This window comes from Crocuta crocuta, unplaced genomic scaffold, assembly GCF_008692635.1.
Source record: "Crocuta crocuta isolate KB4526 unplaced genomic scaffold, BGI_CrCroc_1.0 scaffold92, whole genome shotgun sequence".
Classification (NCBI taxonomy): domain Eukaryota; kingdom Metazoa; phylum Chordata; class Mammalia; order Carnivora; family Hyaenidae; genus Crocuta; species Crocuta crocuta.
The window spans coordinates 3,187,731-3,202,894 of record NW_027528804.1 but is presented as its reverse complement, the minus strand read 5'-3'; the positions used below and the strand labels follow the sequence as shown (position 1 = coordinate 3,202,894).

The 15,164-nt window shown below is 37.5% G+C and overlaps 1 protein-coding gene across 1 annotated transcript in view; it reads right to left on the bottom strand.

Annotated features, from left to right (window-relative positions):
- The window catches only part of LOC144224630 (uncharacterized), a 151,307-nt gene extending 138,516 nt beyond the window's left edge, over positions 1-12,791 (bottom strand). Inside the window, exons 1-2 of the mRNA XM_077755710.1 lie at positions 12,759-12,791; positions 5,502-5,664 (exon numbers count right to left, since the gene is read on the bottom strand). Coding sequence (XP_077611836.1) covers positions 5,502-5,648 — 147 coding nt within the window. The 5' untranslated portion in view covers positions 5,649-5,664; positions 12,759-12,791. The remainder of the gene's footprint in view (positions 1-5,501; positions 5,665-12,758) is intronic.
- Between the last annotated feature and the right edge of the window lie 2,373 nt (positions 12,792-15,164).

Sequence of the window (15,164 nt, the reverse complement as noted above, 5' to 3'; positions counted from 1 at the left end):
AAATTTTTTCCCCCCCTACCAAAAAAAAAAAAAAAAAAGAAATCAAGAAACACAAAGTAAAATACTAGGGGAATCAAACACTGAATAAAGTGAAGAAATACTATCAATTTTTTCTGAGAAATTTTATATTTTGTGTGGTACTTGTTATTAGATACTATGATTGCTATCCATCTCAATATTTACCTAACAAATTCAAATATCAAATTTTCTGCCTGGTCTTAATATATTAATTAAGTAATTAATTAAGTACTGACTCTATGCTAGGACCAGACACAGTAATATAAGACAAGTGGTCTCAGTCCTTCCCTAATAGAACGTAGAGTTTAGCTGTCAGGAATAAGCCTTTATATGTATGACATGATATTATTATAGAGCAGTAATCAGATTTGGATGGCTATTTACAACATAGAGAAATCAAATGACCTTAAATATAAGCTTGAGCCTAAAGATCTCTTTGCCCAGGAGGTATAAACCTGTGTACTGCAACCAAACATAGCTCACAAACTTATTTTGTTCAACCCATGTCATATTTTTTTAAATTAGTGTTAATATGATGGAACACTAAGTCCAGATTTCTGACTACTCATGAATAACTGCAAAATGGGTTCACATTTTCACATGACAATTTGGCATGCAATTCACCCCATTCCCTTACATTCCTATTCTTCCTATTAGTGATCTCTGTCTTTGCCCTTTTAGACCTATTGCTACTTCAGATCCCGGTGTCAATTAACTGGAAGCATCCAGAAATTGGAATATTTTTTCCCTCTTCTTATTTCCTGACGGTGTCAACAACCAAAGCAAAACAAACTAAACTAGTCCTTAAAAAGCCCAAAAGCCTCATTTTGGGGACATGAAAGTGGGGAGAAAGCTATGAGAATCTACATTTCTCCCTCATGGTGAGTTTGGGAGGAGAGAAATGCTCATTTGAAGCAACTAATAGTGAAGATGAAAAGGTACACAAATCAACTAATATTCCCAGAGAACCAACCTTGTGCAAAACTTTGTATCAGTTAGCACAGGGGTCCAAAGCACATGCCTGTAGCGAGATAAGTTCATAGTCTAGGGTAATAATTCCCAACTCATGAGTAACAGACCCATTAAGTACCAAGTGTTATTGATCAACTGAGTCATATTTGTCAACTAATGATTAATCAACTATATTATAATGAATCAACTGAGTCATCTTATGCATATACGCACATTTATTCAAGTATAGGATATTGCTGTTGTGAGAACTAAAATTTATATATTTTTAAATACAATGAGGTCATTGTCTTTTTAAGCAACAAAAACTGTAAATACAACTATGTGAGATGTGAGTCTATGCAATTCTTTATTTATTTGAAGAGGTACTTTAAAACTGAAACTCCATTTTATTTTACTTTTTTAGAGAAACTCTATTTTAGAAGACAATTCAGAAATATATATTCAATTTTCAGTACAATTAACTTGAAAAAGTTTTATTTCTAGGAATTAATTGTTTTGATATATATACTTGAACTAGTACACACAGATGTTCATCAAATATTCTTTCTAATTGTATAGTTCAAGAAAAAGGTTAAAATCCATCAGAAGATAAGGGGGTTCTGTGAATTAGATAATTTTGGAAACAGGATCTGCCAGAAGGCCTAATCAAGGACCTTAACCATCAGCCAAAGCAGTAAATTCTTGATATTCCTACACAGCAGCAGCATTTGATCATTGTTATGAGCAGTACCTACTATGTATTTCCTATGCTTCCCTGTTATGAGTAGTTTTATTGTAGTTATCTTGCTTTTCCTTACCAAATAATTTGAAATGTGCTGGGGCCAGATAAATTGCTTTTTGGTTTATAGGATGTCAAACATCCTATGTTAAACTACATTTAGATCCAATGGAGAAAACTGTGGACTTTGAGCTGGATGCAGCTTTTTTCTTATGGATAATGAAACAAAATTCCTAACTAATATCACTCTTTGAACACCATCCAGCTCACCTTCCTTTCAAATGTCACCTCATGCAAGTTCTCATTACTATCTAGTTTCAGCTTTTCCCATTTTACGTGTCTTTCCTCATCTCTCTACATACTGCCTTTTGCTTAAGGGGAATCAATTAGGGTCTCCAACATTGCATTTCACTGCTGGAACCTCATGTTCTTAAGGTCTACTTTCCTTAGATATCTACATGTATATTTACATGCAAATGTAAAAATAATTGCTACCATTTAGTCAATACCTACTACATCAGGGACTATTCTGGGGTACCAAGCATTATTCAAAGAGTTTTACTGAGTTTTCACATTCATCTTCACAACACTCCTGAGTTAAAAAAAATCCCTCCCCTCCTAGCCCATGAGATGAAGAGTTGAAATAAAAAGTCACGTGTTTGGGTCCCTGTTTACACTCATCCTTGGGCCACACCTTGGGGTAGGGAGCATAGAAACATGTAGGTGTGGGTCACCTTAAAAACAGCAGGAATTAATAAAATGTTCTGAGGCTAAGCCTTAGAGATTCTGCAGGTTTTGAAGACAGTGTTTCTCAATTCTAGTAGTACTTTAGAAATGCCTAAAGATATTTTTTAAATAAATAAAGATATTTTTTAAATTGTGAAGCACTGGTCTACCCATGGCACCTTCCCAGTATCATTTAGACCACTGGCTCTAAATTATGCAATTCTACTGGATATGCACATCCACTCCACTAGGAAAAGTCTTGCAGTAAGTTCAGCAGCTCGTCCTAGTAGTACGGCAAAAGCTAAAGAGGACACAGGATTTAGCCTGAGTTGGAGCTCCAGATACCCACTCGTCTGCACTTAGTGTATGTGGGGAACCAGAAGTTGGAATGCAGAGTTACTGAGAACGTGGTAGGAACAGGCACACAAAAAGCCATTTGGGATTGATACAAAAAGACCACATAGTGCAGACCACAGGACTGCAGGACCAACAGACAAGGCTGGAGGATGCCCTTGGGGTGTTCCCCCCACTTCCAGCCTGATAGAAGCTCATGAATAGCCATTTTAAAATAAATACTATTCATTCTCTTTGCATATCTGAGTTATAGTATGAAAATATCAACCCTGTCTCAGATAGATAGATAGCTAGATAGCTAGAAAGATTAGAGAGATAGATGATAGATAGATAGATAGATAGATAGATAGATAGATAGATAGATAGATAGATAGATGATAGATAGATAGATGATAGATGAAAGATAGATAGATAGACAGACAGATAGACAGATGATAGATAGATAGATAGATAGATAGATGATAGATTAGATAGATAGATGATAGATAGATGATAGATAGATAGATAGATGATAGATAGATGATAGATGATAGATAGATGATAGATAGATAGATGATAGATAGATAGATAGATGATAGATGATAGATAGATAGATAGATAGATAGATAGATAGATAGATAGATAGACAGACAGACAGATACCAAATAGGTTCTAGGAGTAGGGTTTTGGAAAGTTGGGACCTGGGAACTTTCCTTTTTACCACTACAGCCTACAAGCACCCACATCCTTATGTCTGCCTTTCTTCCTGTTAATGTGCATGAACCATCCGTGCCCCTTTCATCAGCAGTGCACTAGCCTCTATCCCCTGTCACGTATTCAAACACATAGTTTCCCTTCTTTCTCCTATATCACTAATTTTCTGTCTATCCTAGATCATTCTTATCAACACACAAAATGTTATTATTTCTCCTACCGTAAAAAGAAATACTAAAAAAACTCTTGTGCACTCTCTTCTCCCTTCAGCCACTGTGCATTTCTCTACATTCTTTTACAGCACATCTCCTCCAAGTTGACCACACTGTTTCCAATTAAACTCTTCCTTTGCTCTAGTAAACCCACTGCAATCACCGTAGTGCCCACACCACTGCACCAAAACTGCTTTTGACAAGTTACAAATGACCTGCCGGTTACTGACTCCAAAGGTCAATGTTCAGTCTTCATGCAACCTGACCTGTCAGCAGCACCTCTTAGGCCACTCCCCCCTCCTGGAAACACTAGGGAGAGCATTAAAGAAAGAAATAGTTCTGTGTAATATACACTAGAATGTTAGCTCAAATATTATTGTATTCTGAGCTGGGCATAGGTGTACCACACCATGGACTTATGAGTCAAACATCTATTAAATTTTTTGTAAACCCTAAGGCACTCTTCAATCACTTTTACACCCCCAGTATTCTAAACTCACAGCAGAAATGAAAACAAGAGTATATTCTCAGACTTCTTTCTGAAAAATGTAAACAGCCATCTCTTTCTAGAAAAAAAAATCCTTTTATAATCCATTAGAAAACAATTAAACACAGCCTATCAGTTTGACACACAAAGATTCAAATTAAATTTCTCTATTTCACTCACTGGTAACATCTAAATATATGGTAGCCTGTTTCATTTTTCTTCAAAGCATGTTCCAGTCCTCGAAGAGATTTATCCAGGCACAGTTTCCACATAATTTTGTTAATAGCTACTATTATTTCCTCTTCATTTTATATTACCTTCTCTATAAAAGTATTATTTCCAATATGTCAAAAATATCTTGAAAGTTGCAACTCAAGGAAGTCTAAGAAATGATTATTTGAATTGACCCTAAAAAGTAAATCCAATACCTCAAACAGGAATTATCCATAAAAAGCAAAACATAAGAAATACATAGATATATAAAACTACAGGCCAGCGTATTGTGTTTTTGACCACATAATTAACTGTAATTACATGGAAACACCTTACTAAATAAGTGTATTTATTATCAGCACTTTATATCAAAGTGCCACTTGAAGAAATGCTTATGTATAGAATATGATTTGTATAATATTGGTTTACATAACCAAGGAGAAAAAAATAAGAAAAGAAAGTAAACGTGACAAAAAAGAAACAGAACCAGACTGAATAAGCTTATTGACTCTCTCCAGGAATGTTAAATTCTGAGAGGCGATGATTATAAACATATACTTCCTTATGAAGGAATGAAAGGCCTTAATACACAATACCTTTATACTTAAGGCAATCAACCTATTTATTAAATGTATTCATATTCAATACATTCAATTGAGAACCATTCAACTATATTAATATAATTTCCCAACGTATTTTAAATCAATATGCTCCCTATAGGAAATGAAAGGAGTTCTCTACATTAATATAAATCATATAAGTTATATACATAATTACATATAAACACAACAATGGTTACATTGCAATCGACTTATAGAGTATTTGTGGGGGAGTTAAAACTGTTGATTCTGTGTACAGTGGTCTCCCTTATTCCCAGGACACACCTTCCAAGACCCCCAGCAGATGCATGAAACTAAGCATAGTACCAAATCCTACACATATTGTTTTTTTTCCTGTATGTACATACCTACGTAAAGTTTAATTTATAAATTAGGCACAATAAGACATTAACAACAATAACAAAAAACAAACCAATTATACTGTGATGAAAGTTGTGAATGTGGTCTCTCTCTCTCTCTCTCAAAATATCTTACTGTACTATACTCACCTGTCTTCTTGCTGTGATGATGGGAGATAAAATGCCTGCGTGATGAGACAAAGTGCGGTGAATGATGCAGGCACTGTGAGGTAGCACAAGGCTGCTATTGACCTTCTGATGACACCCCAGAAGGAAGATCATCTGCTTCCAGACCATGGTTGACTGGGAAAAACTGAAACCAGGGAAAGCAAAACCATGGATAAGTGGATAAGGTACTTTATCCTTGGAAAAATAAAGACTTTGAAATCAAATTCTTAAAAATCATTTGCTAATATCAGTAAAGCTTTGATAAACAATAGCATTTCTAAGGGGGATGAAAGAATTGGGGATTCATTTCCTTTTTTTAAATAAATGTTTATTCATTTTTGAGAGAGAGCAAGCAGCGGAGGGGCAGAGGATCCAAAGTGGACTCTGTGCTGACAGCACCAAACCGATTACAGGCCTCAAAACTCATGAACTGTGAGATCATGACCTATGCTGAAGTCAGATGCTAAACTGACCAAGCCATCCAGGCAACCCAGGGATTAATTTCCTACGAAAACTATTTTCTGCTTTCAAAATAAGTTTAAGAATCATTTTGAACTCAATTTTATGAAATAAAATATCATAACACAATCAGAAGGCAGATTCTTTTACTTAACATTAATGAACTAAAATAAATTAGAAATGTAGCTGTGGCCACTCTGAAAGGAAATACTTTCTCTGCACCAGAACCAATGAAGTCATCTGATGATGCAGGTCAGATGGTGCTGTCCTCCTGCTTGGAATTACACAAAGGCTTCCCATTCCACTTAAAATTCAAATCTAAGGGCCTTACTGTGGCTGGCCTAGGAGGCTCAACATACCCTGGACCCTCACCTGCTGCCCTGGGCTCACCTCATATCACTCACTGCACCGCAGTCACAGAGCTATCTTCATGTCCACCAGACATGTCAAGCGTGTTCCTGACAGAGTATTCATACATGCTCTTCCCCATTCCAGATATCTCTATGCTGAGATACTTATATGTCTGGTTCCTTTTCACTTTGAAGTCTTCATTCAAAGCTTCATCATAGAGATCTCCCCAAACATTCATTCACCCATATAATGCTTTGGGGCACTTATTACGTCCTGTACAAGGTTTGGGGCTGAGGTATGTGGGGTCCAGCAGTGAGTAGAACAGACTAGTTACCTTCCCTCATAAAGCTTGGGGCAGATCCACAATAAACAAAGAAATACTCTGCAGTGTCTGGATACAGTGTAAATACTATAAGTCCTCTCCAACAAAACTAATGAAAACAGTTCTCTGGACATAACAATATACAATCCACATGGACATCTTCAAAGTATACATTTTCAGATAAAAGATGAAACATGCCATTCTATATCTTGTGATTTAAAGAACAGGGAATGATTTCTGAAGCCATACCGCCTCAGTTCAAATTCCTGTTCTGCCATTTACCCTGCATGATCTTGGGCAAGGCACTGAACCTCTCTGTGCCTATTTTCTCATATATAAAGTAGAAGCCTTAATAATACAGCCCACAGGGTTGTTAGAAGGAGTAAATTGTGGGAAATCAAATAGCTATGTCCTGCGTTAGGAAATTACAGGGAATGCATTGCAAAGCAGAACATTGCCCTCTGACCTTGCTGTAAACAGCAGGCTGCATTTCACTTATCTAGTTAATGTATAGCTAGGGTTTAGGTCCTGCCTGTGCTCATAAATTCCTTAGACCATGTAATTATATAGAATATTTTATCCTTTTATAACTTGTCTTTCTGCATGGTTTCTATACATTCAGTAGCCCACCAAACATTGTGCAATGCTTCCCTAAAGGTATGCTCAATAAATATAAGAATTTGAGAGTAGCTCAGGGAGACTTAGCCTTTCTCTCACCAATCTTGACTTTCATGAAGTCCTGAGTAATTCTTTCTGCCATCCTCAGCTTTGCTGGACAAGCTGAAAGCCAAACCCACAGTAAATGAGTCCAATATTTCCAAGGAACTTGGGAGTGTTGTCCCAAGTGTTGGGAAATATTCCATAAGGCTGCATTTGATGAGTAAAATTTGTCCATGTTTTCCTTGAAGCTTATCCAGTAGTTTCCCATGTAAAGAAAACACATTGACAAAAGAGCTGAGAAACCCAAGTTCTGATACCAAAGGCTGTCACCAACCAGCAGGCTAATCTTGAGCAAGTCACCTCATGCCTCTGGGCACAGTCTATTCATTGGTCCAATACTCAGTTGTTTGGGGTTGGCAATACCCTCTCAGACTGCACATTCCATAATACAGAGGGTGTAGAGAGTTCAAGAAGCACAGAAAGACGCTCCAGTTGAATCTGCAAATAGATGTTTTAATTTTCTGGGCTAATAATATATGATTAGATACTGCACCCAGGATGAACTAAGATGAGTGGAAACAGATGTGCTCACATGATGCAAGAAGAAACAAAAATGGTTAATACCTTTCCAAAAGTCATTCAGGCAGCATTTAGCCAAAGTTCTTAAACATGAAATTTCCTTTGATCGAGAAAAATTCCATTTTTCCATATAATTTCAAGATTATTTTTGTAGATTAGGAGGCTCATCATATTATTGTTAATAGTATGGGAAACACTATTAATATTTAATAGTTAATAATAATAGTAACGGGAATTACTAGAAAACTATTCAAAAGTAGGAAATAAATTGGTTAATAAAGTATGGCATTATCATACTGTGCAATCATTAAATTGTGCTGGAAAAGAATATTTAATGACAGGTGGAAATATGTAAGATATAAAAAGCCTAAATAAAAAGTTTTTATGGCCAATAATATATATATAATATGAATTTGATTTTTTTAAGCATCCCTATAATTAGAGATATTTACCATGACAGTTAATTTTCTTTTTTTCTTAATTTTAAATAGTTTATTGTCAAGTTGGTTTCCATATAACACCCAGTGCTCATCCCCACAAGTGCCCTCCTCCATATCCAGCACCCTGGATTTGGAGGTTCTCAGTTTGTTCTCGGCATTCAAAAATCTCTCATGGTTTGCCTCCCTCTCTCTCCCCCACTATTTTTCCTCTTCTTCTCCCCCATGGTCCTTTGTTAAGTTCCTCCTAATCCTCCTATACGTGCAAACATATGGTATTTGTCCTTCTCTGCCTGACTTATTTCGCTCAACATAACACCCTCAAGTTCCATCCACGTTGCTACACATGGCCAGATTTCATTCTTTCTCATTGCCATGTAGTATTCCATTGTATAGATAAACCACGTCTTCTTGATCCATTCATCAGTTCATGGACACTTAGGCTCTTTCCATGTTTTGGCTATTGTTGAGAGCGCTGCTATGAACATCGGGGTACATGTGCCTCTATGCATCAGCACTTCTGTATCCCTTGAGTAAATTCCTAGCAGTGCTATTGCTGGGTCATAGGGGAGTTCTATTGTTAATTTTTTGAGGAATCTCCACACTGTTTTCCAGAGGGGCTGCACCAGTTTACATTCCCACCAACAGTGTGGGAGGGTGCCCGTTTCTCCACATCCTCGCCAGCATCTAAATTCTTCTCATTTGCTCATTTTAGCCACTCTGAGTGGCGTGAGTTGGTATCTCAGTGTGGTTTTGATTTGTATTTCCCTGATGAGGAGGGATGCTGAGCATCGTTTCATGTGTCTGTTGGCCACCTGGATGTCCTCTTTGGAGAAGGGTCTGTTCATGTCTTCTGCTCATTTCTTCACTGGGTTGTTTGTTCTTTGGGAGTGGAGTTTGGTAAGCTCCTTATAGATTTTGTATATTAACCCTTTATCTGATATGTCATTTGCAACTCTCTTTTCCCATTCCGTCAGTTGCCTATTAGTTTTATGGATTGTTTCCTTTGCCATGCAGAAGTTTTTTATCTTGATGATGTCTCAATAGTTTGTTTTTGCTCTTGATTCTTTTCCTTTTGGGGATGTGTCAAGTAAGAAATTGCTGCAGTGGAGGTCAAGGAGGATGTTTCCTGCTTTCTCCTCTAGGGTTTTGATGGTTTCCTGTCTCACGTTCAGGTCCTTTATCCATTTTGAGTNTTTTTGCATCCGTATTCATCAAGGATATTGGCCTGTAGATCTCTTTTTTTTTTTTTTTTTTTTTGCTGGATCTCTGTCTGGCTTGGGAATCAGAGTGATGCTGGCTTCATAAAATGAGTCGGGAAGTTTTCCTTTATTTTCCAGTTTTTGGAATAGCTTGAGAAGAATGGGTATTAATTCTGTTTTAAATGTTTGGTAGATTCCCCAGGGAAGACACCTGGACCAGGGCTCTTATTTGTTGNCCTGATGGATGGACCCTGTAATTATTATATAATGCTCTTCTTCATCGCTTATTATTGTCTTTAATTTAAAGTCCAGTTTGTCTGATATAAGTATAGCTACTCCGGCTTTCTTTTGATTTCCTGTAGCATGATATATATTTCTCCATCCCCTTACTTTTAATCTGAAGGTATCTTCCCGTCTAAAATGAGTTTCTTGTAGACAGCATATAGATGGATTTTGTTTTTTAATCCATTCTGCTACCCTATGTCTTTTGATTGGAGCATTCAGCCCATTTACATTCAGTGTTATTATTGAAATATGTGGGTTTAGAGTCTTTGTATCTTTTGTAGGGTTCATGTTTGCGGTGGTGTCTCTGGTATCTTTGTTCCTTGCAACCTTTCCTTCAGAGCATCCCCCTCAGGATTTCTTGTAGGGCTGGCTTCGTGGTGACAAATTCTTTCAATTTCTGTTTATTTGGAAAGGTTTTTATCTCTCCTTCTATTTTGAATGACAGGCTTGCTGGATAGAGGATTCTTGGCTGCATATTTTTACTGTTCATCACATTGAAGATCTCCTGCCATTCCTTTCTGGCCTGCCAAGTTTCAGTAGATAGGTCTGTCACCACTCTGATAGGTTTCCCTTTGTATGTTAGGGCCCTTTTCTCCCTAGCTGCTTTCAAAATTCTCTCTTTGTCCTTATATTTTGCCATTTTTACTATGATATGTCATGCAGAAGATTGATTCAAATTACGTCTAAGGGGAGTTCTCTGTGTCTCTTGTATTTCAACGTTTACTTCCTTCCCCAGGTTGGGGAAGTTCTCAGCTATAATTTGTTCCAGGACTCCTTCAGCACCTTTCCCTCTCTCTTCCACTTTTGGGATTCCTATGATATGGATATTGTTGCGTTTGACTGTACCACTGAGCTCTCGAACTCTTCTTTCATGTTCCTGGATCAGTTTGTCTCTTTTTTTTGTCAGTTTCTTCTTTTTCTATAATAGTGTCTTCTATATCACTTATTCTCCTTTCTGCCTCTTCAATCTGTGCATTGGATACCTCCAGTTTATTATGTATCTCATTTATCGCATTTTTAAAATTCATCATAACTATTTTTAAGCTCCATAGTATTTGTAGCCATAGTTTCTCTGACCATGAGTTAATTTTATGTGTCAACTGAAACATAGGGTGCTCAGATTAAATTGCACCTTATTTCTAGGTATATCTATGAGAGTTTTTTGGATGAGATGAGCATCTGAATCAGTTTTCTGAGTAAAGTAGACTGCCCTCTCCAGTGTGGATGGGCATTAGCCAATCCACTGAGGGCCCAAATAGAACAAAAAGGCTGAAAAAGAGGGAATTCTCTCTCTGCCTGACCAGAGGAGCCTGAACATCATTCTCCTTTATTCAGATTCAGGCAGAGATTATACCATAGGCTCCCCTGATTCTCAGGCCTTTGGACATGGACTGGAACTATGCCATCAGCTTTCCTGAGCTTCCACACTGCAGATGCTAGATTGTAGGACTTCTCAGCCTTCAGAGTCAGGTGAACCAATTCCTTATAATAAACATACATATAACACACACACACGCACAAACACACACACCATCTGTTATTTCTGTTTCTAAGGAAGACTTTAATAAATACATTTACCAAACATTAATGGTTATCCATAGAGGATGGGATTATGAGACATTTTTAATTTTCTCTGAATTTTTTATTTTGATTTTAGAAAGTTTTTAAAAAATTATGAATTATATGTGGAATCAAAGAAAAGAAATAAATGTAGCAGCTACATAGTTCACTCCACGGATCCTCCAAGAACCTGCCATGAGGAGCGCCTTCTGCTAATAACCTCCAGCTGTAACACTTCCCGGACCCATTGCAGCATTTGAGATGAGGCCATGCTCTCCCCAAAAGTCCCCACTAATGACTGAGTCTGGCAGGGGCACTAGAGTCTTGCCTTTTCTGCCCAATTCAGGACTCCCCTATGGGTAAACTGTGCACAAGCTCCACGTAGGGCTGGCTGAGATTTCTCAGAACTGCCCTGTAATCTGAGGCCTTCCTACCCTCTCCTCTTTCCTTCCATTCTCCCTGCAGGCTCAGAGCAGCAGTGTCTTCTGAAGGCTTTGCCCACCTGCTCCTATTCTTTCTGCCATTTTTCTTCCTCGGACTAGACCTCCAATAAAGCTCTTAACTCCCAACTCTGTCTTGGACCTGGGCAATAACAGTCCAAACCTGCTGAACTTAAAATTCATGTAAGGTAATCTAAACCCAGAGATTTGGACATGTAAACTGTGCCTCCTTTTTCTCCTCTCTCCTTTCTCTGGATTTTTTCCTGTCCCTACCCCTGACTTCAGTATCTAGAGTCTTATCTGTCCTCAAACTTGGAATATGCGAAGATCAAATAAATTATTTTTTTATACCATTGATGTCAACCACAAATCCAGCTTCCATATACTGCTTCTAATATGGAAAAAAAAGGAAATTACAATACAGAAATTGATGATATCAGACTCACTCCTAATATATTGTGGAGCCCAGACAAGAATACAAACAGGGATCCAAAAAAATACTATACTTAAAAATGACACATCCAGTTAACAAAACTGTAAATAAAGTATGTCCTGTCCTAGGGGCACCTGGGTGGCTCAGTTGGATAAGTGTCCAACTTCAGCCCAGTCCATAATCTCATGGTTTGTAAATTCGAGCCCCACATTCAGCTCTCTGCTGTCATCAGGGAGCCCATTTCAGATCCTCTGTCCCCTACTCTTTGCCCCTCCCCAGCTCATTCTCTCTCTTCCCACACCTTCTCTCTCTCTCTCTCTCTCTCAAAAACACACTTAAAAAAATTTTTTTAAATGTCTTACCCTACTACTTTGAAAAATATACCTTGACCAAAACCTGGAAAGATAGGGTCAAACTTATAATTCTCAGATTCCTCAGAGTTCCACATCAGTACATACAGGCACTGATAAAATTATCCCCTTTATCTGCCTCTATCCCACACATGGCTTACCCCTCTTCTTTTCCATCTCTAGCCTCTTCCTGTTCCCCCACAATCTTCCCACATAGCTATAGCCCAGGTCTAGGGGCACAGGTAGAGAGAGCTGCCTTCATTAGGAATGACCAGAGTAAGAGGCTTCTCAAGCCCTTAAAGTGGATTCCAGCCATTTAGTTACAGAATTTCAGGGTCTAGGTCCACATAGCATGGTTTAGACGGCAGGCATAGGTACCAAATGGACCCACCTCCCAACTGGGCATATTCCCTTGGTCCTAGTCCCTATGTAGGCAAATGGCAGGAGAAAGGCCAGAATGGGGCATTATGAGTCATAATATCTACATTAGTTTGCTGGGGCCACCATAACAAAATACCATATACTGGGTGACTGAAATGACAGAAATTTTCTCAATTCTGGGGGCTAGAAGTCCAAAATCAGGGTATTTCAGGGTTGGTTTCTTCTGAAATCTCTCTCCTTGGTTTGCAGATGGCCACCTTCTCACTGTGTCCTCACATGGTTGTCCCTCTCTCAATGTTTTCTGTGCCTTAATCTCCTTTTCTCATAAGGACTTCAGTCAGGTTAGATTAGAGCCAACTTCAGTCCCGTTTTACTTTCATAACCTCTTTAAAGGCCCTGTCTCCAAATATAGTCACATTCTGAGGTACTGAAGACTTCAACATATGAATTTGGGAGTTGGGAGGACATATATCAACCCATAACAATACCCAAAGAAGGGGCTCCTTTTGGGTTTAAGGGAGGTACTAGAGATTACTATATAACCTGGAGAATTTTAGATAGCACATGATCAGCATACAATAGCTGCCTTGTGTGAAACTGTCTTAGACACTATACAGGGAATGTAGTCCTCACATAGTAATCTCAAACTTCTGCAAAATAATGAGGCAGTAGGAAGTTGAAAGTCTGAGTGGGATGAAAGGAGTTCCAGGAGTCATGAAAATCTACCCTGAGTATTCAAAGTAATCATCTTTATCCCTAGCCATCTATGGAATTTACATAAGGGACAGATACAATAAGTACGAAAAAGGAGCAAAAGGCACCTTCAACCTTGGAAAAACCACATCCAAACCAGAGTTTATTTGTTAAGCACTAATGCCTGAATTTAGCCATATACAAATTATATCCAAACCAAAAAAAAAAAAAAAACCTGCTGCAAAATAGTGTTCAATGCATGTGTAATGGTTTGGTTTAATAACAACAAAAAAAGTAATTTTTGTAAAAATAGACTTGCAACTGAAAGAATTACTCAATCATAGAGCTGTAATTTTAACCCAGATCTTAAAATGATGCTTTATTGTCCAGTTTCTCTCCAATATCATCTTTGAATTCCCAGAAAGAATATAATCTGAACATCTTGCAATCCTCCTGTATGGAAAGCCCTTATGGAAATTATAGAATATAATTTCCCACCCCAAATACCATCTCTTAGTGACCCCATTTCTACCTTCCCTCTTCCCACCAGATTCCCCAAAGGTAGGCAGAATTTCCTTCTCCTATTTAATAAACTCATTGTTGAGAATTTTATCTCAAAATTTATTTCAATCCTTCAGCAGTTAACTATCAATTCCTCTGTATTTTCCTCATCAGAAAATGGACAATAAATAAATAAATATCACCCCCTGCTTACAAGATTTTCTTATAGTTGAAAACCTTATCAAATTGTTCCTCAGTCTTCAGTTTGATAAGAAAAAATGCAGTTTCCATTAATTGTATATATTGTGAGATGAAATCATTGAGGAAAACCTATTCAGCAGCTGCATTTTAGTATATTTAATGAATGCACAGCTCTACTGGCTTCCCCTATCAGGGTCATTGCTTACCAAAAAAATCCAACTAATTGGATCAAAGGTCCAAACTTAGAACACACAAAACAACACAGAAATGAAGCTACACAATATAATTTTCTATGCAGTTTTTTTCCTTCATGCTAAATGCCTTGGGATTATAGTTGAAAGACTTTAAAAATAAGACTTAAATTTTTTATTGCGTTGAACTAGGAGGAAAACAGGAAAGACAAGTGTTGAAGGGTAAAATTAAAAAAGGAGTAGTTAATTTTATGACCAGTAAATGATACTATAGTGAGATTATCAAATCAAACTGATATTGGATAAATAGACCTGAGAGAACACCTCAATGTTAATGCTTGCCATTATCTCTACAGGTCCAGGCTCCTGAGACAATTAGAAAATTGAATAGAATAGTAATAGAATGGAATAATATTAGTAGTACACTTAAAAGTCATCTGAATACATTTTAAAGCTGCATAAACAGCAAAAGAGCAGAATAAACATGACAAGAAGAGCTGAATATCATGCGAACCCCAGAAGTCATGTGAGAAGCAGCCCTGTTCCCTGGTCTTCACCACGTACTTAGTACCGAACATTCCAACTGAAGGAGACTGTTTT